At 48.6% G+C, this 22,577-nt stretch overlaps 12 protein-coding genes across 12 annotated transcripts; 6 read left to right on the top strand and 6 right to left on the bottom strand.

Moving 5' to 3' along the window:
• Nucleotides 1–45: 45 nt before the first annotated feature.
• J056_000091 (SWI/SNF chromatin-remodeling complex subunit snf5) lies at nucleotides 46–1,864 on the bottom strand (the record flags this gene model as incomplete). The annotated part of the gene is made up of 3 exons (XM_009267489.1): nucleotides 46–112; nucleotides 160–536; nucleotides 584–1,864. The coding sequence occupies 3 exons, from the start codon at nucleotides 1,862–1,864 to the stop codon at nucleotides 46–48; spliced, it is 1,725 nt and encodes a 574-aa protein (XP_009265764.1).
• Nucleotides 1,865–2,901: 1,037 nt separating this feature from the next.
• Nucleotides 2,902–4,588, top strand: J056_000090 (60S ribosomal protein L8; the record flags this gene model as incomplete). The annotated part of the gene is made up of 3 exons (XM_009267488.1): nucleotides 2,902–2,937; nucleotides 3,749–3,860; nucleotides 3,909–4,588. 3 exons carry the CDS (start codon nucleotides 2,902–2,904, stop codon nucleotides 4,586–4,588), a joined length of 828 nt encoding a protein of 275 aa, XP_009265763.1.
• Nucleotides 4,589–5,131: 543 nt separating this feature from the next.
• J056_000089 (Siderophore iron transporter 3) lies at nucleotides 5,132–7,089 on the top strand (the record flags this gene model as incomplete). Its single annotated transcript, XM_009267487.1, has 2 exons — nucleotides 5,132–6,261; nucleotides 6,315–7,089. 2 exons carry the CDS (start codon nucleotides 5,132–5,134, stop codon nucleotides 7,087–7,089), a joined length of 1,905 nt encoding a protein of 634 aa, XP_009265762.1.
• An 83-nt stretch (nucleotides 7,090–7,172) lies between these two features.
• J056_000087 (Diaminohydroxyphosphoribosylamino-pyrimidine deaminase) lies at nucleotides 7,173–7,655 on the bottom strand (the record flags this gene model as incomplete). Its single annotated transcript, XM_009267485.1, has 1 exon — nucleotides 7,173–7,655. One exon carries the CDS (start codon nucleotides 7,653–7,655, stop codon nucleotides 7,173–7,175), a length of 483 nt encoding a protein of 160 aa, XP_009265760.1.
• A 62-nt stretch (nucleotides 7,656–7,717) lies between these two features.
• On the top strand, nucleotides 7,718–10,710 carry J056_000086 (uncharacterized protein; the record flags this gene model as incomplete). The annotated part of the gene is made up of 6 exons (XM_009267484.1): nucleotides 7,718–8,126; nucleotides 8,178–8,330; nucleotides 8,389–9,734; nucleotides 9,818–10,003; nucleotides 10,063–10,175; nucleotides 10,227–10,710. 6 exons carry the CDS (start codon nucleotides 7,718–7,720, stop codon nucleotides 10,708–10,710), a joined length of 2,691 nt encoding a protein of 896 aa, XP_009265759.1.
• A 73-nt stretch (nucleotides 10,711–10,783) lies between these two features.
• Nucleotides 10,784–11,771, bottom strand: J056_000085 (uncharacterized protein; the record flags this gene model as incomplete). The annotated part of the gene is made up of 3 exons (XM_009267483.1): nucleotides 10,784–10,861; nucleotides 10,912–11,032; nucleotides 11,077–11,771. 3 exons carry the CDS (start codon nucleotides 11,769–11,771, stop codon nucleotides 10,784–10,786), a joined length of 894 nt encoding a protein of 297 aa, XP_009265758.1.
• A 2,129-nt stretch (nucleotides 11,772–13,900) lies between these two features.
• J056_000084 (uncharacterized protein) lies at nucleotides 13,901–14,543 on the top strand (the record flags this gene model as incomplete). Its single annotated transcript, XM_009267482.1, has 2 exons — nucleotides 13,901–14,113; nucleotides 14,169–14,543. The coding sequence occupies 2 exons, from the start codon at nucleotides 13,901–13,903 to the stop codon at nucleotides 14,541–14,543; spliced, it is 588 nt and encodes a 195-aa protein (XP_009265757.1).
• A 63-nt stretch (nucleotides 14,544–14,606) lies between these two features.
• J056_000083 (Cyclic AMP-dependent transcription factor ATF-7) lies at nucleotides 14,607–15,615 on the bottom strand (the record flags this gene model as incomplete). The annotated part of the gene is made up of 3 exons (XM_009267481.1): nucleotides 14,607–15,313; nucleotides 15,363–15,557; nucleotides 15,606–15,615. 3 exons carry the CDS (start codon nucleotides 15,613–15,615, stop codon nucleotides 14,607–14,609), a joined length of 912 nt encoding a protein of 303 aa, XP_009265756.1.
• An 856-nt stretch (nucleotides 15,616–16,471) lies between these two features.
• On the bottom strand, nucleotides 16,472–17,451 carry J056_000082 (60S ribosomal protein L37-A; the record flags this gene model as incomplete). Its single annotated transcript, XM_009267480.1, has 7 exons — nucleotides 16,472–16,583; nucleotides 16,640–16,677; nucleotides 16,793–16,894; nucleotides 16,940–16,983; nucleotides 17,031–17,084; nucleotides 17,136–17,374; nucleotides 17,435–17,451. 7 exons carry the CDS (start codon nucleotides 17,449–17,451, stop codon nucleotides 16,472–16,474), a joined length of 606 nt encoding a protein of 201 aa, XP_009265755.1.
• Nucleotides 17,452–17,473: 22 nt separating this feature from the next.
• J056_000081 (Proteasome component PRE2) lies at nucleotides 17,474–18,688 on the top strand (the record flags this gene model as incomplete). Its single annotated transcript, XM_009267479.1, has 8 exons — nucleotides 17,474–17,590; nucleotides 17,655–17,826; nucleotides 17,882–17,994; nucleotides 18,043–18,120; nucleotides 18,166–18,355; nucleotides 18,405–18,418; nucleotides 18,466–18,556; nucleotides 18,600–18,688. 8 exons carry the CDS (start codon nucleotides 17,474–17,476, stop codon nucleotides 18,686–18,688), a joined length of 864 nt encoding a protein of 287 aa, XP_009265754.1.
• A 221-nt stretch (nucleotides 18,689–18,909) lies between these two features.
• Nucleotides 18,910–20,141, top strand: J056_000080 (uncharacterized protein; the record flags this gene model as incomplete). The annotated part of the gene is made up of 2 exons (XM_009267478.1): nucleotides 18,910–18,921; nucleotides 18,972–20,141. 2 exons carry the CDS (start codon nucleotides 18,910–18,912, stop codon nucleotides 20,139–20,141), a joined length of 1,182 nt encoding a protein of 393 aa, XP_009265753.1.
• A 340-nt stretch (nucleotides 20,142–20,481) lies between these two features.
• Nucleotides 20,482–22,503, bottom strand: J056_000079 (Putative hydroxymethylpyrimidine/phosphomethylpyrimidine kinase 2; the record flags this gene model as incomplete). Its single annotated transcript, XM_009267477.1, has 5 exons — nucleotides 20,482–20,665; nucleotides 20,727–22,150; nucleotides 22,203–22,328; nucleotides 22,380–22,399; nucleotides 22,455–22,503. 5 exons carry the CDS (start codon nucleotides 22,501–22,503, stop codon nucleotides 20,482–20,484), a joined length of 1,803 nt encoding a protein of 600 aa, XP_009265752.1.
• Between the last annotated feature and the right edge of the window lie 74 nt (nucleotides 22,504–22,577).

The raw sequence follows: 22,577 nt of genomic DNA, 5'->3' as shown, positions 1-22,577 counted from the left end.
ACACGCTCTCATACACAAAGTACTTTTGTTTGAATATATATTGTATTAGCGGCCATATCTGCGTCTCGACCCAAACCCTGTACCCGGTTTCGATATGTCTCTGCGCATGCGCCTGCAGTGTTCCTGTTAGCGGCGCAGAAAGCAAGTCTGCACACCCACCTGGTTGACTTTTCCCTCTCAAGCTCACGCTTCTCAATGTCTGCAGCTGCGTAATAGTTCAATCGTGGAATATACTCGTCTGCTTCATGCCACTCTCTCCACACCGACTCCAGCTTCCTTGGACCTTTCCCGTTAAACAGTGGGTGGTCTAAGTCTGAAAGCTGGCCTGTCGATGCTCCCATGAGCCCTGATTCAATCGCCTCTTTCTTGTGTCTGATGAGTTCTTCGTGAATGACGTGTGCTATTGCTGCCTTGGCTTCTCCCGACAGACCGAGATCCAGACACAGCGTCTCGGCAAAAAGCTCTGGTGGCATCGGTGAGCACAAATCCCACTCAACCTTATCGACGAGGTGGAAGTTGGCGAATTGCACATCGAGCTGTAGTAATGTGAGCAGCTAAATAACCCCAAAATACACATACGCACATTCAAAATGACCCTCAAGTCAGTCTCCAGATTCATCGCTATATCTTGCTCTTCAGGTGGTCCATCCACCTCTTCGACCTGTTTAGCGCCTGCAAATTTGCGCTCTTGAGGCCTTTCACGGAGATACACCAAGTTGCTCTCATAGTCATCTTCATCTTCTCCCGGTTTTGTGGTTTGGACGGTAACTAAGCCACCATTACTCAACTCCTTGAGACGCTCTCTATGACTGACGTCTACTTCAACAACAGCTTGATGCTCTTCGATTTGCTGCTGCATCAAGCTAGCTATTTGATCAGCGTATGGTCTGGTTGGGATCTTGAGATCACTGCACAAGCCCTCTGCGAACGTCGCGGGTCTGAGCACAGTCTCGTTGGCATTCCAGACGAATGTATCTCTCAGTCTCCAATTTTCGTGGTCAATTTCTATCCTTATCGGAACCGGCAAGAATGTTCTCGCAGCGCTACTCTCGAGATCTCTCTCTGAAGCGTATTGCAATCTGAACATTCTGTCCTTATCTAAATACTCGGACACTATCGACGAGCCTGGTGGGATATCGCTGAGGTATGGACCAACATAGCTATATTGATCACCACGCTTGGTACCACTTGGTAGGGGTGTGGATGGTCCAGTCGATCCACCGTCCATGGTCTGCCGTCTCGACGACCGTCTGCGACTGCCGGACTCATCATCACTCTCGCCCTCATCCTCGAAATCATCTGGATCCTTCTCTGCATAATTCACATGACCCTTCCTTCTCGAATTAGCAATCGCCTGCATCGCCAGACTTTCTTTCTGTGGATTGCTATACTTTGGCTCGATAACACCTTGAGGGTTAAGGGTAGCGTTGACTGGCTGCATAAGAGTGCTGATGCCCTGTTTTATCCTAGCCGGGAAGGTCGTATAGAGTGCCTGACCGCCACCGACTTTTTCCGTAGGTTTGTGTGTATTCTGGAGCAGCACAGGATCACCAGTCTTCCATACGTGCTTGTAGGGGATATCGACAGTCTCGTCATCCTCCGGCTGGGATGACTTCGGTGGTCGACCTGGGCCACGTTTTGGGGGTGGTATAATATCGTAGTTCTCAGAATTAGCCCAGCCATGTAAATATTCAAGGGATGTCGCGTCATCGTTCTTGTGTTCCGCTATTTTAAGCAGCTGATACAAACTAGATCTGTTGAATTGGTCTTTTCTCAGCTTGTTCACGATTGACTCAGCCAGCGCATTCTGGAACGAAGTCCGAATTCGCTGGTATATCACCGGCCAGTCTATATTGTCGTCCATTTTCGTTGCGTGTGTACGTGTGTGCCGTTGCGTTGCTGATGATCGCTGGTAGAAAACCAGCCCACCGCGCAGACAGAATTTAAAATTTAATTTATTCACTTGCCACTTCCTCTGAGGTGCTACAATGTGTGGCTCTCTTCTCTACACCTTTTCCCTCCTCCTGCGCTCGCGAGCGGCGACACCACGGGCAGCTCACTCTAAAAGGTATGTTCTGCGGTAATTAATGTGGAAACATTCGCGAGGACATCTGTAGAGGATTCGGCTTGAGTGTACAATTCTTGTTGAGTAGCTTCTCTGCTTCTAAGAACGCTATCTTAGTGTTTTTCATGTGGGATAAATGGGCTTCATGGATATCTTATGAGAGTTTTGGTTATAGCATTAGTGATTTTACTGTTAATATGCCATCATACAGTCTTATTCAATCTGCTCAATCACAAACAGTCCGAATGGGATTTCTGAAATTGAGAACATTGAATTTCTTAATTTGCCCATCTGCGCTGACAAGCATTCCTGACGTGCGTAACTAATATAAAGGCCATCTCTATCCACTCCTTCAACAATTTCACCCTTGGCCATACTTTTAGCAATTTGAACAAAACCTGAGCTATGATCCTGAAATTGTTTCTTTTCCTGTCGCTGTTGATCATAATTTTGTCAGCCGCCCATATTCATACCCTTTTGCTATGTCCTGAAATCATATCCTTGAGCCTTCAATGCCACCCTGTAGGCTGTTCGGAAGTTGTGATCCGACATCGATCTGGAGCACGCTATAGGAAATAATGGAAGATCGCACGTGCTTCATCGATAGACAGAAATTATTTTGGATGATTGAGTCCTCAAGCAACCAAAAATTTCAAGTGTTTGGCGCCATAAACGCGATTTACATTTTACGACACTAGTGTCCACAGGGCTTAATCCTGGATCTAGAGAGGAATAAATGACATTCTGGATCGCTGCACGCCTATTAAATGCAGTTGATGCAAAAAAAAAAGTGAGGGTCACCAAAACTCTGAAATCGGTCGCCAAACCTCCGACCAATGGATTTCGAAAATCTAAATAATGGTGGTGGAAGGGTGCATTATAATCATGGAAGTCGAGTAATTAGAAATATGTACTTTTAAATTCCAAATTGCTCTCCCTGAGACATGCCAAAACCATTGTGACCTTTGCAAAGCGCTGTCAACTCCAGTCAGGATCAGCGATCTGGTGATGTAGTGAGAATTATGAGGTTTTGTTGTAGAAGTCGTATTAGCTTATATTGAAGCACAAACATCAGGAAAAGCTCGACCGCATCACTTTTAATAATACAGGATTGGAGCGGTGAGTTCGCTGTGTTGAAAGTACTCTCAGATAATTCAATCATTATGCAACTATTTAGTGATGATCTACTTGCGGACTTGTGCCTGGATGGTGACGCAGCAAAGTAAACTGAGAATTTACAGGAAATGGGTGCGATCAACAGTTTTAAAAAAAAGTTATGCAAGGGTTTTAAGGACTTTGATTACAAAGATGTTGAAGCATATACGCTTAACTGGATGGCACTACGTGCACACTCAAATCCATAATACGGCAGAGAAGGAAAGCAAGTGGATAAAAAGCGCCTTTAAATACCTTTATTTTCTACGGATCACGCACCGGTAAAGAAGAAATTTTAAATAAATTTTCACTGCAAATTTCTCGCAGCGAAGGCTCGCTCGCCTCTTGAACCAGAGCAAAATCAGTCGAAATGGTTAGTGTTGAAGGCAATACAAAGTGAATTAGCCTGTATTGGCAGCGCACACAGTATTTAAATTGGCTGGGTGAACACCACCGCTAGAGCTCCGAGGGCTTCTTCCTTTGTGTTGCCTCTCGTCTCAATGACAGCCACGCTAACACCAACAACAGCCAAAGGCGGGAACAGGAAAGAAGCCAGCTCCAGCTCCATACTCTAAGGGCAAGACCACGAAGAAGGTCACCAACCCACTCTTCGAGTCACAGCCAAAGTCTTTCGGCATTGGTAGGTGTTGTTCAGGAGAATTTTAGACTACTGCTTACACAGTCACAGGTCAAGACATCCGTCCAAAGTCTGACTTGACCAGATTCGTCAAGTGGCCAGAATACGTTCGCCTCCAACGTCAAAAGGTTATCCTCCACCAGCGTCTGAAGGTTCCACCAAGCATTGCCCAATTCGGCAACACCTTGGACAAGAACACCGCCACTCAAGCCTTCAAGCTTATGAACAAGTACCGCCCAGAGAGCAAGGTCGAGAAGAAGGCTCGTCTTACTCAAGCTGCTGCTTCTAAGGCTGAGGGTAAGGAGGTTGCTTCAGAGAAGCCACTCTTTGTCAAGTACGGTTTGAACCACGTTGTTGCACTCGTTGAAGCAAAGAAGGCAAACCTCGTCCTCATTGCTGACGACGTTGACCCAATTGAGTTGGTTGTTTTCTTGCCAGCACTCTGCCGTAAGATGGGTGTCCCTTATGCTATCGTTAAGGGTAAGGCTCGTCTCGGAACTGTTGTGCACAAGAAGACTGCTGCTGTTGCCGCCATCCAAGATGTTCGTGCTGAAGACCAATCTGAGCTCGCTGCTCTTGTTAAGGCATGCAACGCCAACTTCATTGAGAAGTACGAGCAACACAGGAAGTCATGGGGCAACGGTGTCAGAGGCAACAAGTCTATTGAGAAGCTTACCAAGCGCGCTAAGGCAGCTGGTCAAGACCCATCAAAGGTTTCAAAGTACATCTAATCTTAATGTGTTTTGGATATGCATTTGACATTTACCTGATAATGTATTGTGATAGGTGTAGAGTGAAGAAATGAAAATTTTGAGAAAAAGGGGATAGACTGTGAGGAGTGCGATGACCGTAAAAGTAATCAAGAACGATAGATGATGATGTGTATTTGAGATATAAAGTGTGAAAAAAAGGAAAATACAAAACGAGAGACATATCCTGCTTAAACAGAAACCATATCAAATAACGTAAGGATGGATAACGAGAGACAGTTAAAGATAAGAGAGGGAGTTGTGAGGAGGTTGACAAAGGAGTTAGAAATGTACAAAGAGGAAGTTGAGCAGGGAGTGGCTGCCAGGGATAAAGTTGTCGACGGTGATGAGAACGCTGAGTGGAAGAGGACTAATCAGGTGTGTATTAGCGTTTATAAAACTTTCTATGCTTACAAAACAGACAAAATTAATCCAAGAATCAAATAAGCTTGTCCTTGATACAGAACAGCGACTATCAAACGCTATTAAGCAGTTAGATGAATTAAAATCGCAGATAAATTTAAAATGATAAATTTATTTGTTATCGTGTCTATTCTAATTGCTACTTTCCTCTTTAACTTGGATAATGGCACTTCAATCACCATTTCTACATCCGCGGCTTCCTCCTTGGGTAAGGCACACAGCTTAAATGCAGTTACTGCCATCACCGCTATTCTCTTGGCCACTGGCAAGCCTTTCTTCGGCAAGTTGTCCCAAGTCATCGGTAGACCCAAATCCCTTTTTATCTCAATGTTCCTCATATCTTCAGGCTATGCTATTTGCTCATTTAGCAACTCTATTTCCTCTCTCGGCCTTGGTCTCTGTATATGGCAGATGGGTGTCTCTGGCTTCCATATCACCCTCCAAGTCGTCATAGCAGACGCTACGTCTCTCAGATACCGCTCTTTCTTCTCTGTTATCACAAACTCTGGCTGGTTTTTCATTCTCTTCTACTTTAATGGCCAGATTTCAAACTACTTTACTCATAATTGGCGTTGGGGCTTTGTTTTTTTTGCCTTGGCTTATATACCCGCCTTGTTGCCGCTTGTTGTCACTTTGTCATTTCAACAGCGGCGTATTAGGCTGCGCAATAGCAAGTCTACCTCTTCCTCCGCCAATCTCCTTCCCAAGCCTTCTCAGACGCTGTCTCATTCGCTCTCAATCTCCCCACCATCCACCAAACGCCTCGTCCGCTTCTTGTCGGATGTGGATATTGTTGGCCTCTATCTCCTCATCAGCGCGCTAGTGTACATATTCCTGCCCATCATCCTGGCTAACCAGGTGGATAATCTCAAGTGGGATGGTGTGACTATACCCTCGATGCTTGTCGCCGGTGTGGCTATTATAATTCCTGCCTTCCTTTACTGGGAGACCTATTGCGCTAGACACCCCGTCCTCCCTCTCCGTTTCCTCAAGAATAGGACTATAGCAGTGGTTTGCATAATCAACTATTTCGACTTCACGTCGTTCTATATGGCCTTTTCCCAACTGCTATACTTTGTGCAAGTCGTAACAGACTGGAGTACGCAAGACATCAACTACTACATCTACACACAGGCGCTGACGATGACATTCAGCGCGATTACGTGGTCGGTGGTAGCCTTCATCTGGCAGATCAGATGGAAGGCGTCGGTGAGTGTAGCGTTGGTTGTGAGGTGCGTGCTGGGTGGTATTTCAGATGGTAATTATGTACTTACAACAATCACAGACTCATCGGTATCACGCTCATGCTGTATGCACGCAACCACCCCACACCAGCTATGCTAGCATTGACGCAGATCCTGCAGGGTGCAGGCGGGGGGATTGTGGCTGTTGCTACGCAAGTGGGGGCGCAAGGAGCCGTGCAGGGAAGTGATCTTGCCATGGCCACCGCGAGTGTGTTACTATTTGCAGAAATGGGTAATGTCACAGGCCAGTCTATTGCATCGGCAATAAATGTGCAGTATTTACCAAGATTCATTAAAACACTCCTCCCCCACTTCTCGGCTGAGGATGTGGCGCGGTATATTGGAGATCCCTCCCAAACTAGACTGTTGGGGGCGGTAGAGAGGAGTAAAATGGCAGAGGCGTTCAGCAGCAACATGAAACTACTCGTATTACCTGCAGCTCTGCTCTCTGTAATTCCGATCATGGCTAGTCGATTCATTCGGGATTTTCATCTCGACCAGAGACATAATATTCTTGAGACTCACGCTGGATTGAGACAGACACAGTCTCAGTCTCGCGGGAGCTTCGACAGTCTTGGCGATTTGGAGGATTTGAGTGGTAGTGAAGAAGTGGATGTGGATAGAATATCCTACTCACACTCGCACTCACACCCCCACACCCTCGATAGACACTTCGACCACGCCCTAAATACTTACACTTCCATAGATACTCTGCGATCTCATGGCAATGCGGCTGCTTCATCGAGCAGAAACGTGTCGAGAGATAACGAAAACAGCGATGACCAAGATAGCGATGATATTAGAACACAGCGATAATGATACTGTAACTCGTGTACCTCGTGTACCTCTAGAGAATACAGTTTATAGCATTGTAACATTTTAATCAATTGTACATATAACTACTCTCCTCTCCTAGCAGCTGCCAGACAATCCTCTCCCAGGATTCTGCCAGTACTTTTAGTGTACGAGGTGCTATCGACGAAAATGACGTCGATGGCGGCCTGTCTGAGCTGATTGACGCCCTCGCAGACGACGAAATCCGGTGGCTCACTTGCGCCTATAAAGACTCTTTTTATGCCCTTCTGTATAATTGTGGCTGTGCAGGGGTGTAGGCCGGAAGTGCGTACGGTGCATGGCTCTAGGGTTGTGTAAAGGTCGACATGGGGAAGGATAGAGTGGTCTTCAAGCTTATCAATAGCGTTTGCCTCAGCATGCGTGTTGCCTTGCAGCTCTCTCGAGAAGCCAGTGGAAATAACAGAGTGGTTGTGTACCAATACACAGCCAACGCTGAAAGCACCGCTGACTACGGGGCATTTAGCAGCCTCAGCTAGAGCCAAGCTGATGAAATGACTTTGTTCCTCTGTGCTCGACATGCTCGTCATGGCTGGTGACTTACTCGCCGCGTCATTCTCTTACCACCACAACCAACAGCCAAAAGAATAAAATGGAATCGCAATTGGCACTTACAGGCAAGGACTACGTGCTCATAGTGAGCGATACAAACGCCGCCATGTCGATTATACGCATGAAGAACGACGAGGATAAGATGCGTGAGTTGTCTGAGCACTTGGTTATGGCATTCAACGGCGAAAGCGGTGATACCCTCCAGTTCGCTGAATTTGTTGAGCGTAATTTGAGGTTGTACACGCTGCGCCATGATATAGAGCTTCAGCCTAAGGCAGCTGCCTCGTGGATTAGACGCCAATTGGCAGATTCATTGCGTAGCAGACACCCTTACGCTGTAAATTTGCTGCTTGGGGGCTATGACGTGCCTTCGGACACACCTGCTCTGTTCTGGTTGGATTACTTGGGCACTCTGGCACACGTACCGTATGCATGCCATGGATACGCTTGTGGGTTCGGCGTTCGAATCTCGCTGCGTGCATTCAACTAACATACAACAGCCTTCTTCGCAACCTCCACCTTTGACCGCTACCACAAACCAGACATGGACCTCGATGCCGGCATACAGCTCATGAAGAGAGCCACAGACGAGGTGGAGAAGCGCCTGATTGTGAATCCAGGTGGCTGGAAAGCGAGGCTAGTAACAAGAGACGGTGTGCGCGTAATTGACTTGTAATTTATTTCTCATCGATCCATTTCCCTCTTTATCAGCGACGTCGATGAGTGATCTAGGTGCTGCTGACTGGACTGGAATTGATCTGCGTATAAACGGTGCAAACATCTCCGACCAATTCAACCGCAATTGCTATCTCCGCGGTGTCAATCTCTCTGGCGGCTCTAAGCTCCCTTCAAATCAAACGCACGACGACGCAGAAGACTTTTTCGACAGCGCAAACGCCTCTTTCATTAATCGCCCCTTCGCTCTCCCAGACGCCGCGTACCACCTCACCAAACTGCGCAACGCCGGCCACACCATCCTCCGTCTTCTCGTCACCTGGGAAGCTCTCGAGCATGCGGGGCTGGGAAAGTACGACTACGCGTACATGGAATATCTCAAAAAGCTGTGCGGGGTAATTGAGCAGCACGGCATGCGCATCATCATTGACGCGCACCAAGACATCTGGTCGCGCGTCACTGGCGGCAGCGGTGCACCAGCCTGGACAGTCACAATGGCTGGATATGATTTACGTCATCTTGACGACGCCGCCGCTGCATATCACTACCCGCTGCGCCATCAGAAAGGTTCCAACTGGTCTGCCCAGCCTGGTGACGGGCTAGAGGAGGGTGTATGGCCAAGTGGCTACCAGAAGAGCTGTGCAGCCACACTCGCCACTCTCTTCTGGGCGGGAAGTGTTTTCGCTCCAGGTCTTACTATCGATGGTCGTAACATACAGCACGTCTTCCAAGAAGCGTATATCAGGGCATACGCAGAATTAGCGCGATATCTCTCTCCATCACACGCTGTGCTCGCGTTCGATCTCATCAACGAGCCACACAGAGGGTATATTGAACTAGACTCCTTTGAAAGATGGAACTACAACACCGATCTACACATAGCACATGTACCTTCGCCCGTGCAAGGCATGGCGCTGGGGATGGGATACCCCGTCAGCGTCGCGTACTATGAACGCTCCTTCCCCTTCCCCACACGCAAGACGGGCGAGAGACACATCACGCCGCGTCGCAAGGCGTTTCAGGACACGCGATGCTGCCCGTGGTTGAATGAGGGCGTGTGGGCGTGGAGCAGTGACAAAGAAAAACCTGTCGTCTTGCGCCAGAACTACTTTCAGTTTAACCCCGTCTCTCGTGAGCGGGTGGAATGGTATCGCGACTTCTATTGGCCCTTTGCGCGCTCCTTTGCAGATGGCATCAGTAAAGCTGCGTACAATGGCCAGTTGTGGAATGTCGTTGAACCCATTCCGAATGAATTCTTCCCACACGTCCCCGCACTTCTTCGCCCACATAACCTCATCGCTAGCCCTCATTGGTATGATCTTAACATGCTCTTCAAGAAAGTGGGAACGTGGTGGTCTGTGAATGTACAGGGATTGGCAAGGGTGGGTTGGTGCTTTGGCGTGTCATGCACATGCTCCCTCCTTACACTCCCACTCACACTCACTCACTCACTCACTCACTGCAGGGGATGATGATCTGGAATGCTCTATACATCGGTGATGCGGGTCTGAGGAAGAACTACAGCGTGCAAATTGGACGCATAGTGCGTGAGACAAGAAGAACTCTAGGCGCGCTGCCAATATTCTTTGGAGAGACGGGCATCCCGATGGACATCAACAACGGTGAGGGACAGTATCAGGGAGAATGGAGGGTGAGTTATGCTGGATTGTGGTGTTTTTACGGAGCTAGCGCCGCTAATACTCCCCTCAGCACCACAGAGCTGCCCTCGATGCGCTTATCTCCGCTCTGGAAACTCACGCCGTCGGATACACCCTGTGGAATTACAACCCCGATAATACGGATGAAGACGGTGATGTGTGGAAGTGAGTCGCTTTGTTGTTACGTGCGTTGCTCATATGACTGACTGGTAACAGCGGAGAGAATTTTAGCTTGTTTTCAAAAAGCGCTCGCAGTGCACACTCAAACTCACAATCAAAATCCCTTACAGACGGCCTGCGCATTCCTGACGTGTGGATTCGGCCGTACGCCTGTAAAGTGAGCGGAGAGGTGTTATGCACGGAGTACCTCGTCAGTTTGCGCAAATATACTCTCAGGATGGCTGCGAGGAAAGGCACAACAGAGATATATGTTCCTTCACACTACTTTGCCAGCTTGGCAGTGGAGGTGTCGGGCGGGTCTTACACCTATAATAAGGAAAAACAGTCTGTTTATTGGACGACTGAGGAGGAAGAAGAGGCTACACTTACACTGCACAACCCGGATATCAAAGTGGAGGAAAGCTGGCTTAGCCTCTACGGCCCTCTTCTCGCCTCTCTCCTTTTCTTGGTCGCCGCTGTCGTCACAAGTAATTTGCTCACACCAATTATTCTGGCTATAAAGGAACAAAATGCGTCGTAGATATGTTTACATGCAGTCTAATCTATGCAGTCTAATATACACAAATATACACTTCTATAACTTTATTATCGTACTACATAAATGCACTAAAGGTGGACCTGCGAAAGCTACTCATCTGCTGACATTCGCTGTCGTCAAAAATCTTTTTTGCCTGTTCAGTGTGTCAGTAAGCGATCGGCAGTGCATACCGCCATTGCCCACCTTAGGAAGGAACTCTCTCAGCCTTTCGATGCGGTTTTCGTGGCCAGGATGTGTGGAGAGGAAGTCCATAGCACCACCACTGCCGCCGCTGCTTTCAGCCTGCGACATCCTCTGCCAGACGCTGTAAGCGTGTTAGAAGGATACACAGCGTTAATCTCTACCCACCGTACAGCCTCTGCAGGATCGAAGCAAGCGCGCGCGGCGACATCCATACCCACCTGGTCAGCTTCATACTCAGCTTTGCGCGAGTTAGGCAGCTCTAGGACGACCTTCATTAGGGCGTTTGAGAGACCAAAGTCAATTCCGACAGCCTGGAGGGCGATGGCGAGACCGATGAACACCTTCATGAAACTCATCCTCTCTCCGCTGTGACGGAGGTATTGGTGGGCACACTCATGTCCTATTACATTAGCCAGTCCATCTGCAGTCTTTGTGATTGGGAGGAGTCCGTCGAACACAAATATCTTGCCACCAGGCAGCACCATTGCGTTTTTTGTACTCGAATGTACGACGTAAACTTGCCAATTATACTCTTTGGTGTGTGGATGGAGTGCACCAGATGCCCGTATGATGCGCTTGGCGATGTCTCGCACGTACACAGTGGTAGGGTGGTGGGAGGGAAGAATAGACGCGCTGTATTGACGCAGCAGCTCTCTAAATGCCTCGTCACCGGCGCGGACCTCCTGCTGCTGGCTCACGTCTATGAACCGATACCGTCCCGCGGCATTGGGATGGAGGTGGTAGAAGTAGTAGCCTGCAGCACTCACCCCGAGTCCGGATGCTATTAGTGTGTGCTGCTGGCCTCGCGAGCTTCCTCCGCCTCGGAATCGTCGATATTGAGGAAATCGTCGAAATGACATAATGATGGTTTAGGTGATAGAAGGGCGTGTTGCATGATTGAGCTTGACTAGAGCCTGTGTGTGTGTCTGTGAAATGTTGATTGATTGTTTTGTTCTCCCTCACTGCTAGCGTAGATATAATTACTTCGTTTGAAACGCTGAATATTTTCATCACCTTCCACTGTCTCCTTGCACGCAGATAATGTATGATGGGTATTTGCGTGAGTGCATTTATGAGTAAGGGCACTCTTGCAATTAGCACGCTTGCCTTGGCGCGTTTCTCCTCATTCGCTGCCGGCTTAGCGTGCTCGTCCATCTCATGAGTGGCAGGTAATGAACACAAACATATACTCGCAGCTTTTACATTGGCGCATCTGCTTTGAATGGCGTCGCGCGTATATTCTCAGTGTGACCTGGTGGTTCCGAGGTTCATTGCTAAATTGCTGATCATCACGGTCAGCCGGATGCTGATCGTGTCCAGCCCGTAGATCTCTTAAAAACTCAGGATTTGCAGCTGGTGTATTAGCATACTATTATTGGAAACTCATACGCATTTATCCGGATCGGTAGGGTCTTCGTCGTGCCAATTGTCCACTCTGGCTATCTCAATTTCTCAGCAGAAACGGTAGACTTCTAATGACACAGATTGGTGTAGTATATCTCATCGCTTTCGGCACTCAACTTATCAGTCCGTAACTGGCTGAATTGACATCGCTGAAAGGCTAACAATGACATAAGAGGATTGGTTGCTTCTTGGGTTTACGCTTGTAGCCTCCTTCTTCCTCCATCAAAGCAAACGATGATAGTATCTTCTCTGATGGGGATAAGATGAGTCTGTATCCACCAAAAGCAATCGCTCCATATGTCTTGGCATGCATTGTGAAAATGCTGTTCACGGTATTATCTAATCACCTCTATCATCACATACTCTTTAACCACATGATACACTCTATGATGAGACCAGTAAATCTTTACAAAGTGCCCAGTGATGCTACAGCAGACCAAAAAAAACCCTCGACACTATTCTCTGCTATCCTCCTGCTCACTCCAACGCGTCTCGTACTGAATTTGAATATAGGTGGAGAGAATTGTGTCGAAGAAGGGGAGGCGGCAATTTTTCCTTCTTCATTGACCGCTTATTAACCATACATACGGCTTCTCCGCATATTCCTAATTCATACACGTCCGCCCCACGTGTTATTTTCGAGAAAATGCACCGCAAAGCGCGCACATGAGCTTGGACGCTAACACCATCATTTAATTGAGAGACGGCACCGAGTGAATTAAGTTCATCGAGGGTGCAGAAGTGTGAGGATATGGTCAGCTTATGGAGATTTCCGCGCATCTCCTCAAATCAAAGGTTACGGATACGGTGCAAATCTTGCCAGCTGGCAGGTTGGCAGATTAGTTGCACCGGAGATAGTGTTCAATAGGGAGATAGGGTGGCTATATTAGCTCTACTTGACACTGTCCTGTTTGGCGTTGTGGATTTGATGATGTCAAGGTCTTCTCGCCAGAATGTCACAGTGTGTCACAGTGCGTTACTAGGCATACATTACACCCTGTTTTCATTAACCTTTATTTCCCTCTACTTCTCTTTACGTTTTTTACTTTTCTTCTCGTACGAGTCTGACCTATCTCACCTATCTCAAACCCAAATTCTGGAATCAGTGATAATAATAGCAGCCCTGCGGCAGCCCAAACAATTTATTGCTTAATTTTCTCACACTCACCATAAAAGGTCTTACCGGCTATGCTATTAGCATTTACATTTACACTTGCACTTGCAATGAACGCTGTTCATCGTATTCATATAAATGTACAGGGCTATTACTTTGGCGATTGTATAGGCATGTGGTGCACATCATATGTAAACGATAGGTGACTTACGTTATCAGCACAACTTCCTCGTGATCACCAAGATCGCCAAGATTGTCGTGATCGTCATGGGCCAAGATATGCACAAATGCGTCGGAGCAGCGATGGGAAATAAGGAAGCGCAACACTTCACACGGCGAATTGCGCTGTATTTGCACGATATCCTCGTGCTTTTACTGCTTGATTCGTCATGCGTAGCTTAAGCGCGTGCACCGCATCTGCTTCACGCCTCACGCCTCACGCTTCGCGTTCCTCTACTCGCAACATCAACTATGAGTTTGCAAAATGGTGCAAAAGATTTTGGTTATGCAATGGGCGCTGCCGATGGCGCAGATCCAGCGCACACGCCTGCTTCCGCTGTTGCTCCTGCAGTCATGAACGATTTGACAAACATCACCAACTCCCACCTTCACAAAAGAAAGAGGTCAGAGAATACTACAAAGAAGCGCCCAAACAACACAAAAGCCTCGTTCAGAATGGAAGCTGTGAGTTGGGCAATTCGATCCCCGCACGCGTCTAATTGTTTAACTTTTCCAATAGAATCACACGCTCGTCAAGATCAACAACTCTCAACGATCCAAGATGTTGAAGAGCGAACTGGATCAGCTTTGCACGCAATTACTCGAGGAGAATGCACGGATGAATGAGGAGATGGCACAAATGCTTGAGGAGAATACACGGATGCATGAGATGTGTACACGGATGCTTGAGGAGAAGGCAAGCATGGTCGAGGAGAATGCACGCAAGGATGATATGTACGCACGGATAAATGAGGAAAAAGAACGGATGCTTATGACGTCTTTTGAATTATTCAAAGCAATCAAATCAGAACGCGACGCAGCTAGAACAGAGTGCAGCCGGAACATTGGTTGGAGAAAGTTGTGTGAAAATGCTCTTGCTAGTTCTCCTTTGTGAATTTTCTTATAACCAATGTTAAACGTTCATACTATTAATACAACAAAAGTGGAAAAAAAAGATTTATGAAGATGTGTTATTGTTGGCGATAGACAGTTTAAGTTCAGCGCAATATTCTCTCAGTTCGAGCGTCTGTTGTCTGTACTGCAAAATTTCCTTCTTGAGGCTGTTATTTTCGTTTTGCAAGCTATCAGCCTGATCTTGCACCTGATTGATCCATAGTTTTTTTCTCTGTCTACATCTCGACGCAGCTTCTCTGTTCCTATTGAGCATGAGTTGCTTGCGTTCTTCATGGCTGAGCTCTTTACCATCCTCGCTAATGTAAAGCGAGGGATTCCCAGCTCTTCCAACTGGCTTGATCAGCTGTGGAGATTCGTCGCCGAGATCTATATCACGCCAAGGTTTATGATTGGACGCGCTGTTTGGACTCCCACTACTGTTCTTCCGTCTAGGGTGCTTTTCTGCGTACACATACTCGTCGCTGTCGTCAGATGTAGTTTCTGATTGACTTCTCTTGGGTCTCGTTTTGCCGCCTTCTGGAAATGTGTTTTGAATTGGGGATTTGTCTGTGTCTCGAGGTGGGTATGCTTGTGCGTACTGTTGGTGCTGTTGGAAAGGGGGAGCTATTTGATCGATCTGCAGCTGCGGCGGCTGTGGCTGTGATTGTGGCTGTGATGTTTGTTCGGATGGATAGTTATCGTTTAGAAATGGGGTAAAAGACATATTTTCGCTGCCATCGAATGATTTAAGCAGGCTGTTGATGCCTGGTGCTATTGACGATATAAGCATACTTATCTACACCGCCACTTAATTACTCACTGAACAAAGGCATTTGCGGGTTGCTGGCGTTTGTGGCGGCGCTGGAGACATTGGCGGCGGCGGCTGAGGCAACAGTACTCCCACTGAGACCAGGATTAAACTGCAGTCCAAATGATTTCTCGAATGGGTTCACCTCCGTCTTCCTATCGCCGTGTACCAGAGATTTGGAATGAGATGCCGCGGATCTGAAATTGGCTTTGTACGACTAGTGAGCTTAGGGCGAGTGGTATAATACACACACACTTTCTGACATGATAAAGGAAGAGAATAGTTGTAAATTTAGCTGCTATGACTTATAAGTCTCGACGTTTGCGACTGTTTTCGCGAAAATTGAAGAAAAGGTAAGTAGTCTAAACGATTTAAGCGGTTTCGGATAAAAATTAATATATGGCTGTGCTAGTATTGGCTCAGCCACTTCAAATTAACTTTTCTAATTATTTTTCTTATCGAATGTACCCTTGTCTTTGGAATTAATTCTTGATATTATGTTCGGCGGCGCGATTCGTCCGTCGAACTGAATAGGGCTTATTTCTAGATCAGCCCAAATACACACAATCCACAATTCTTTCCACTTTCTTCGTAATTCTCTTTTCTGTGGCGAGTCTGTGGCGACCCAGGTGAATCATTCCGGCGGTGAGTGCACACTATATAATTGATTATTGTGTTTTGTAGATAGATACAGTCAAACTCTGCGCCAGCTCAACAGGAATACAATTCACTGCTGCTATTTTGCAGCTTCGCCAAAGGATCAAAATCACCACCATGCCCTCATTAAAGTTTTAAACATCCAACATACATGAACAATTTGTTTAGCAGGTTATATAGTGGATGAGGACATTTGATGGATCAAACGTGTTGGATCTAAAATGGACGTGGAAGATGTTACGCGAGGAATCATTGTTACTAGGTTAGGCATAAAGACGCCGAAATTCCTATAGCGAGCTGAGGATACTACATACTCAACTGATCTATACAATGTATATACCATACATATTTTTTACGCTGGGTTTTTTACGTTGAGAGCGGGAGGCACACAGAAAACACACAAGAGCATAGAGAAGCTGAGTGACAAGCTTCAATTGATAAGAAAGACGTTACAGCAGAAAACTTTAAGCAGAAGCTGAAACCTTCTTGGTAGCGGTGGTGCCCTCGCGGAAGCCGTTCTTGAAGCGTCTTGGGACATACTTGAGGGATCTCATGCGGCCAGTACCAGTGGTGGATCTGAGGGGAAGATGAGTGATAAGACAAGTCCGGGGAGTGTCAAAACCAAGGCGCACCTTCTCTTAGCTTTGGCACCCCAGTTGAAAGAGCGTGTCTTGGCATTAGGAAATCCACAGCTAGCGCAGGATTGGCGCGGTGGGGATGTCAGCATTAGGCGTTTAGGTGTCGCGGGAAGCGGTAGAAACCCGTCGAATCCCGTGGTAACTCACTTGGTAGTGCCATGAGCGACCGTTGCAACGGCGACAAATCCCGTGGGACTTGACGCTTTGCCTCTTACCCATAGATGTGGTACCCTTAGTCATCTTGCTGGTCTGGAGAGCGGTGAGCAGAGGGAGAGAAACGCAAACCACACCGACCTGCGCATGGTTAGCAACGGAATGCTCGAAGATGCTCTCCTCACCTGTTTGGCTGTGTGAGCAGAGTCTTCTCGCTACCTCCCTAGCTTACCTGGAGAGCGGTGAGCGGTGATCAAACGCAGCAGCAGCAACGACGCCAGCTTACCTGCGCGGGATTGTAAGAGGGCTGCGCTATCAAAAATTACGCTGCACACACCTTTCCTTACGGTCCTGGAAAAGGCGAAGGCGGATCGCAACAAAATCTGGCGGGCACAAATCGAAAATTTGATTTTTGCGGGTGTCCTGGAGGCGGGAGACGGGGTGATTGCGTGTGAGCTGTGCGCATTTACAGCGCTATTTTGCTTTCTCCGTGAGCTGTGTGCGCGGTGGAAGATATGTGACTGCAGCGAGAAGCGAGAGCGGGAGACGGGGATTCGGGAGAGGTGAAGGCGTGCGCTGCAAGATTCGATAGGCGCGCGCCCGCCGGCCACAGCTCCCGTTGCGTCTCCCACTCACCGCATCCGCCGCGTCATCGCATCTCTCACCAACACTATGATGAACGCATTCGCGAACGAGCTCAACGGCGCGCGCGGCATTGACGCAGCCCTCCACGACGACTTTGAGGGCGGCAGCGGGGGGATGCCCACGCTTCAACTCCCAAATACGGCTGATGTGGGTGCTAGCTGGCAGCGGCAGCACTTGCGCGTTCACTCCAGCTGACACCAAGCACGCACAGCCAACTGGATTCCTGCGAGAGTACACAGATGAACAGAATGACCCCAGCTGCCGCATCAAAATCAACCACGGGACGACGACACTCGCGTTCAAGTACAAGGGCGGTGTTATCGTTGCAGTGGATTCTCGGGCGACGGCAGGCAGCTATGTGGCTAGTGGTACCGTCAAGAAGGGTGAGCAGGCGGTGTTTTTAGGGGTGCAATAGGGCACACACTCACCCACACCCAGTTATCGAAATCAACCCATACTTGCTGGGTACTATGGCAGGTGGCGCTGCTGATTGCCAGTACTGGGAGACGTATCTCGGTATCCAGTGTCGTTTGCACGAGCTGCGTAATAGGGTGGGTGCATTCGCTGCAGTGCGAGCACCACCTCACCAATCCCTACAGGAGAGAATCAGTGTTGCAGCAGCTAGCAAGTATCTCAGCAACATCACATACTCATATAAAGGGAAGGGACTGTCGATGGTGAGGAGAAGGCGAGAATATCACCCGCGCTAACACCCTCGGCAGGGCACTATGATCTGCGGCTGGGACAAAGGTGGCCCAGCTATCTGGTACGTCGACAGCGACGGCAGCAGGACCTCAGGCAATGTGTTTTCGGTCGGCTCTGGCTCGACATTCGCGTATGGTGTGCTCGACCAGGGCTACAGCTACGAATTAAGTGACGATGAGGCGCTGGAACTGGGCAGGAGAAGTATATGTAGGTGGAGTGGAGTGCTCGGAGGGAGTGGCTGACTTGAGGCATACAGACGCGGCTGGACACGTGGGTGTGCGACTAACACAAGAGGATTAAAACTAACGCAGGCTCAGAGAGACGCATACTCGGGCAACACGATCAATCTCTACATAGTCAAGGAGACAGGATGGACACACAAGGGCACAATTGATATCAGTGAACTGCGTAGGTTGGAGTTGTCGAGCGTGTGACTTCTAACACGCATCAGACTACGGGGATTGGAAGCCAAAGAATGAAAATGAGTTTAGGGCGCCTAGCGAACCATATGGTTATGATATTAGACATGGTACAGAGTAATTGAAAGTATTGTAACGGTGAGATGAAACAAAGAGTTCTGGACATGTATGATGTCAACTGGCCTAGAATTTGTGTGATTTGCTCGATTTTAATTTTCTTCGCCTCATTTCCTCAAAAAGCGCGGCTACCACCACGGTACTCAGTGATCGCCTTGCGTGCTGAATCCTTGATCCACAACGACGAAGAAATAAAAATTAAATAAATCTGGCGGTGTATTTGTCATGTTTGATGAGGTGAGTGCGGTGTAAACGTTGAGAATTAAATCCCACTAAACCCCACGTAGTCCGCATTCGACGTCGACGACGGTACTGGCTACTCACCAGCACCGAGTCCATCCATGTCTGCAGTCAGCGCTGTACCATCTCTGTTCTACGGTACTTCTTCACCCAGCTCATCTCTTTGCCCTTCCCCCAGCGTTCTGCCCAGCAATCTCACCAGCCCAGCGATTCCCTCAATCTCACTCCCCCCAACCAGCTCCACCGGCAGCAGCAAGGCGCTAAACGACGAGATTAGATTCACCCGCAAGCCTTCCGTTCAAAATGCGCCGATGCCCACCACCTTCTCCACTGCGACTCCTTACCAGTCCTACCAATCGAGGAGAAGGAGCTATCCTGTAATAAGGCAGTCGCAGTTTAGTGGTGGTGGTTGTGGGGGCTTTGTTTCCAGCTCCTCGGGCACTTATAAACCCACGGACCATCCGGCCGAACGTGGCGACGTTGCAGGCACAATCCACCCGCCACACTCTCACTCATCCGCCATCGATAATCTCAAAAAGCAAAACCACAGGCACACCAATCCCTCCACCTCCCCCGTTAGCATGAGTATGAGCTTGAGCTTGAGTACCAGTCAGACTCCCATTTCTAGCTTCTTGAATGGCTGTTTCGGTGATGGCAGTCCGACGCAGTCTTCCACTAACCACCAAACACACAATCGCACAAGAAGCAAATCTCATGGTAATTCGCAGGCTATGTATAGCAGTGGTCGTGTGGGCAATGTGAGGGGTAATAGATGGCATAGGGACGATGGGCAGAGTGAGCAAGCGACGGACACTGATCTTACCGATCGCCGAGGCAGATCAGCTACACGGAGTAGCTCGCGCGATGACCACAGCGATTCGAGGAGATTATCTCGCCTCAGCCCCAATCCAACCAGATCAGCGAGGTCAAAGTCAAAGTCAAAATCAAAGTCAAAATCCTCCCACTCATCGCGATCATCGCAGTCTTGCATCAGGACTCTTCCTCCTCTCAAACAGGAGCAGAGCGATGACACTATTGGGCCGGGTTGCGAGGAGTGGGCTGATTGGTCGTGGGACCAGCATCACACCAACAAATTAGCTATATCTACCCAGCATCATCGCAGCGATCGTCATCGTGATAGCCTGGAGCATGACTATTTCGATCTGGAGGCAACACCCAAACTTGAAAAGAAGCAGGTGATAGGAATGGGTGAGTGAGTAAACGGGGTTTTTTTTTCTTGGAAATCACAAAAACATAACACAAACTCATCAATTTCAATCTCCTCAATTTTCAATTTCACTCTCAATTTCACTAGCACCCCAGTCCCCCACTCATCTGCATTGTTCTTACTCTTCAACACTGACTATTCACAATACACAGCGTTAAACAACTGTTTCAACACACAAAACACACACACAAACACTAACCACACACCATACTCAAGCATTTCTCCCAACTCACAGGCCAATCTGATAAAAACTTGTATACAAAATGCATCATACCAAAAGCATTCAAAAGCTGATTTGACAAACCATCTCACTTGACATGCACTCATACTCACAACCTGTGCAAACCCATATCCCAGAAACCACACTCGAGTTTGCAACAAGTCGTGAAAATATTGGAGAGGTGAGCGAGATGGTCCGCGCCGAGGTGATCCTCTTCTGCCATCCTCTCGAGCATATCAATTCCGTCAAAGACGGCTGCTTGGAAGTCGTCTGAGGCGTAATCTTCGATCCATCTGTGAGAGATATGGCGAAAAGGTGAGTACGTGAGTAAAACCAACGAAAAAGCCCACCCACTTCCAATAAGGGTTGTTATCCTTAATGCAAACGACACCAGGGGAGATAGGGCAGCCAGTGTTGGCTGACGTCTTCAACCGTCTGCCTATCTCGCCATAGCCGAGGAGACAGCTAGCTACGGCGACGACGAGGTCAAGCAGGGAACCTGAATGGCCGACATCCGCTAGATAGCGTGTATAAGCGATATTCTGCGCCGATTCCGGTGTGCTCATCAGCGTCTTCTCGTCTACACCCCACTCCCTGCAGTAGTCTCTATGCATAGCGCTCTCCTGTACGATTTGGCTGGTGATGCGAGCAAACGCTTCGAGATCACCCATCGAGCGACTCTTGTACCCTGCCAGACTGTGTATGCGGGCGTAATGCAGGAGGTAGATGTAATCCTGGGCTATGTAGTGGCGGAAAGATGACGATGGGAGCGTTCCCGTTGCGAGCTGGTGCACGAAAGGGTGCGCTATGTACGTGTCCCACCACACACCGGCTGTGGTGATCAGATGCGTCGTGAGAGGGGTTGGTTGGCGCGTTGTGCGTGGTGTGAGTGGGGTTGTTATGTGTGTACCTCTGTGCATTGAATGCATGTGGTTCAACGGCCCATTCCCCGCGCCTAGCCCCTCACTGTGCTCTATGCCGAGACGCGTGTATGTTAGCGCGGCCTGTACTGCTTCGGCCATGGTCATGCGAGTGCAAGCGCTTGTGTCGCGGCTGCTACCACTCCTACTCCCGCCGAGATACGCAGCTAGGGCGGCAGAGAGAGTGCAGCCAGTGCCGTGCGTACTGGTAGATGAAACGAACGGGTGGATGAATATGTCCAAGTGGCCCTGCGGACGCTGGTAGAGTATATCGACAACGAGGCGCTCTTCCCCACTCTTGTGCGTGCCTTGGGTGCTTGGGTTGCCTCGCAGCTGCGCATATGTGTCGAGAACGTATGCAGTGGCAGTATTTGTACTATCGTTGTTGGTCGCAGCAGCAGCAAATGTCTCACCATGTACAGTGACATTAGTGGGATTAGTGACATCACCAACATCACCAAAATCACCCCTTCTGACCTCTGCAATGGCCCTCTGCACCTCATCCACGGAGAAAGTAAGGTGGCCACCTTTGACGAGTGTGTTAACCGAGTTAAGGCGAGTAGCAGCGGAGAGCATATCGCGCACACTCGCAATGCTTCTGCCGGTGAGCAGCTCAGCTTCCGGTATGTTGGGTGTGCAGAGGGTGGTTTTAGGAAGGAGTTTGCCTTGGAGTGCCGTCAACGCGTCTTGATTGAGAAGCCTGTGCCCTGAGGTGCTGACCATGACTGGATCGACGACGAGAGGCGCACGCACGCTCAGCTCCTGCAGCGTGTCTACTACCCCCTCTATCACCTCCTTGCTGTACAACATACCCGTTTTCAACGCATCCACGCCGAGGTCGGTGATGACATGGCGTATCTGAGTAGTTTGAGGTGAGCAATACTCATCACAAATCCCCGCTATCACCCACCTGGCTCGTTATGAAGTCTACGGGAACGGCATGCACTTGATGCACACCAAGCGTGTTCTGCGACGTGAGCGCGGTGAGAGCTGACATTCCATAGCAGTGGAGTGCAGTGAATGTCTTTATGTCTGCCTGCGAATGGCACTGTAAGATCTAAGGGCCTGTAAAGCCAATCACACCCACTTGGATACCAGCACCACCGCCTGTAAATTGATTGGGGAGTGAGTAATATGGACACCACTAGAACACCGCACACACCACTATCAGAACCTGCAATTGACAGAATTTTTGGTGTAGATTGTGTCATAAGTTGAAGCATTATAATGCGTGTACACAACACAACACACAACAGACTGCGCTCAAGACATAAAGAAATTGTAA

This window comes from Wallemia ichthyophaga (genome assembly GCF_000400465.1).
Source record: "Wallemia ichthyophaga EXF-994 unplaced genomic scaffold scaffold1, whole genome shotgun sequence".
Classification (NCBI taxonomy): Eukaryota; Fungi; Basidiomycota; class Wallemiomycetes; order Wallemiales; family Wallemiaceae; genus Wallemia; species Wallemia ichthyophaga.
This window is presented reverse-complemented; position numbering and strand designations above follow the sequence as displayed.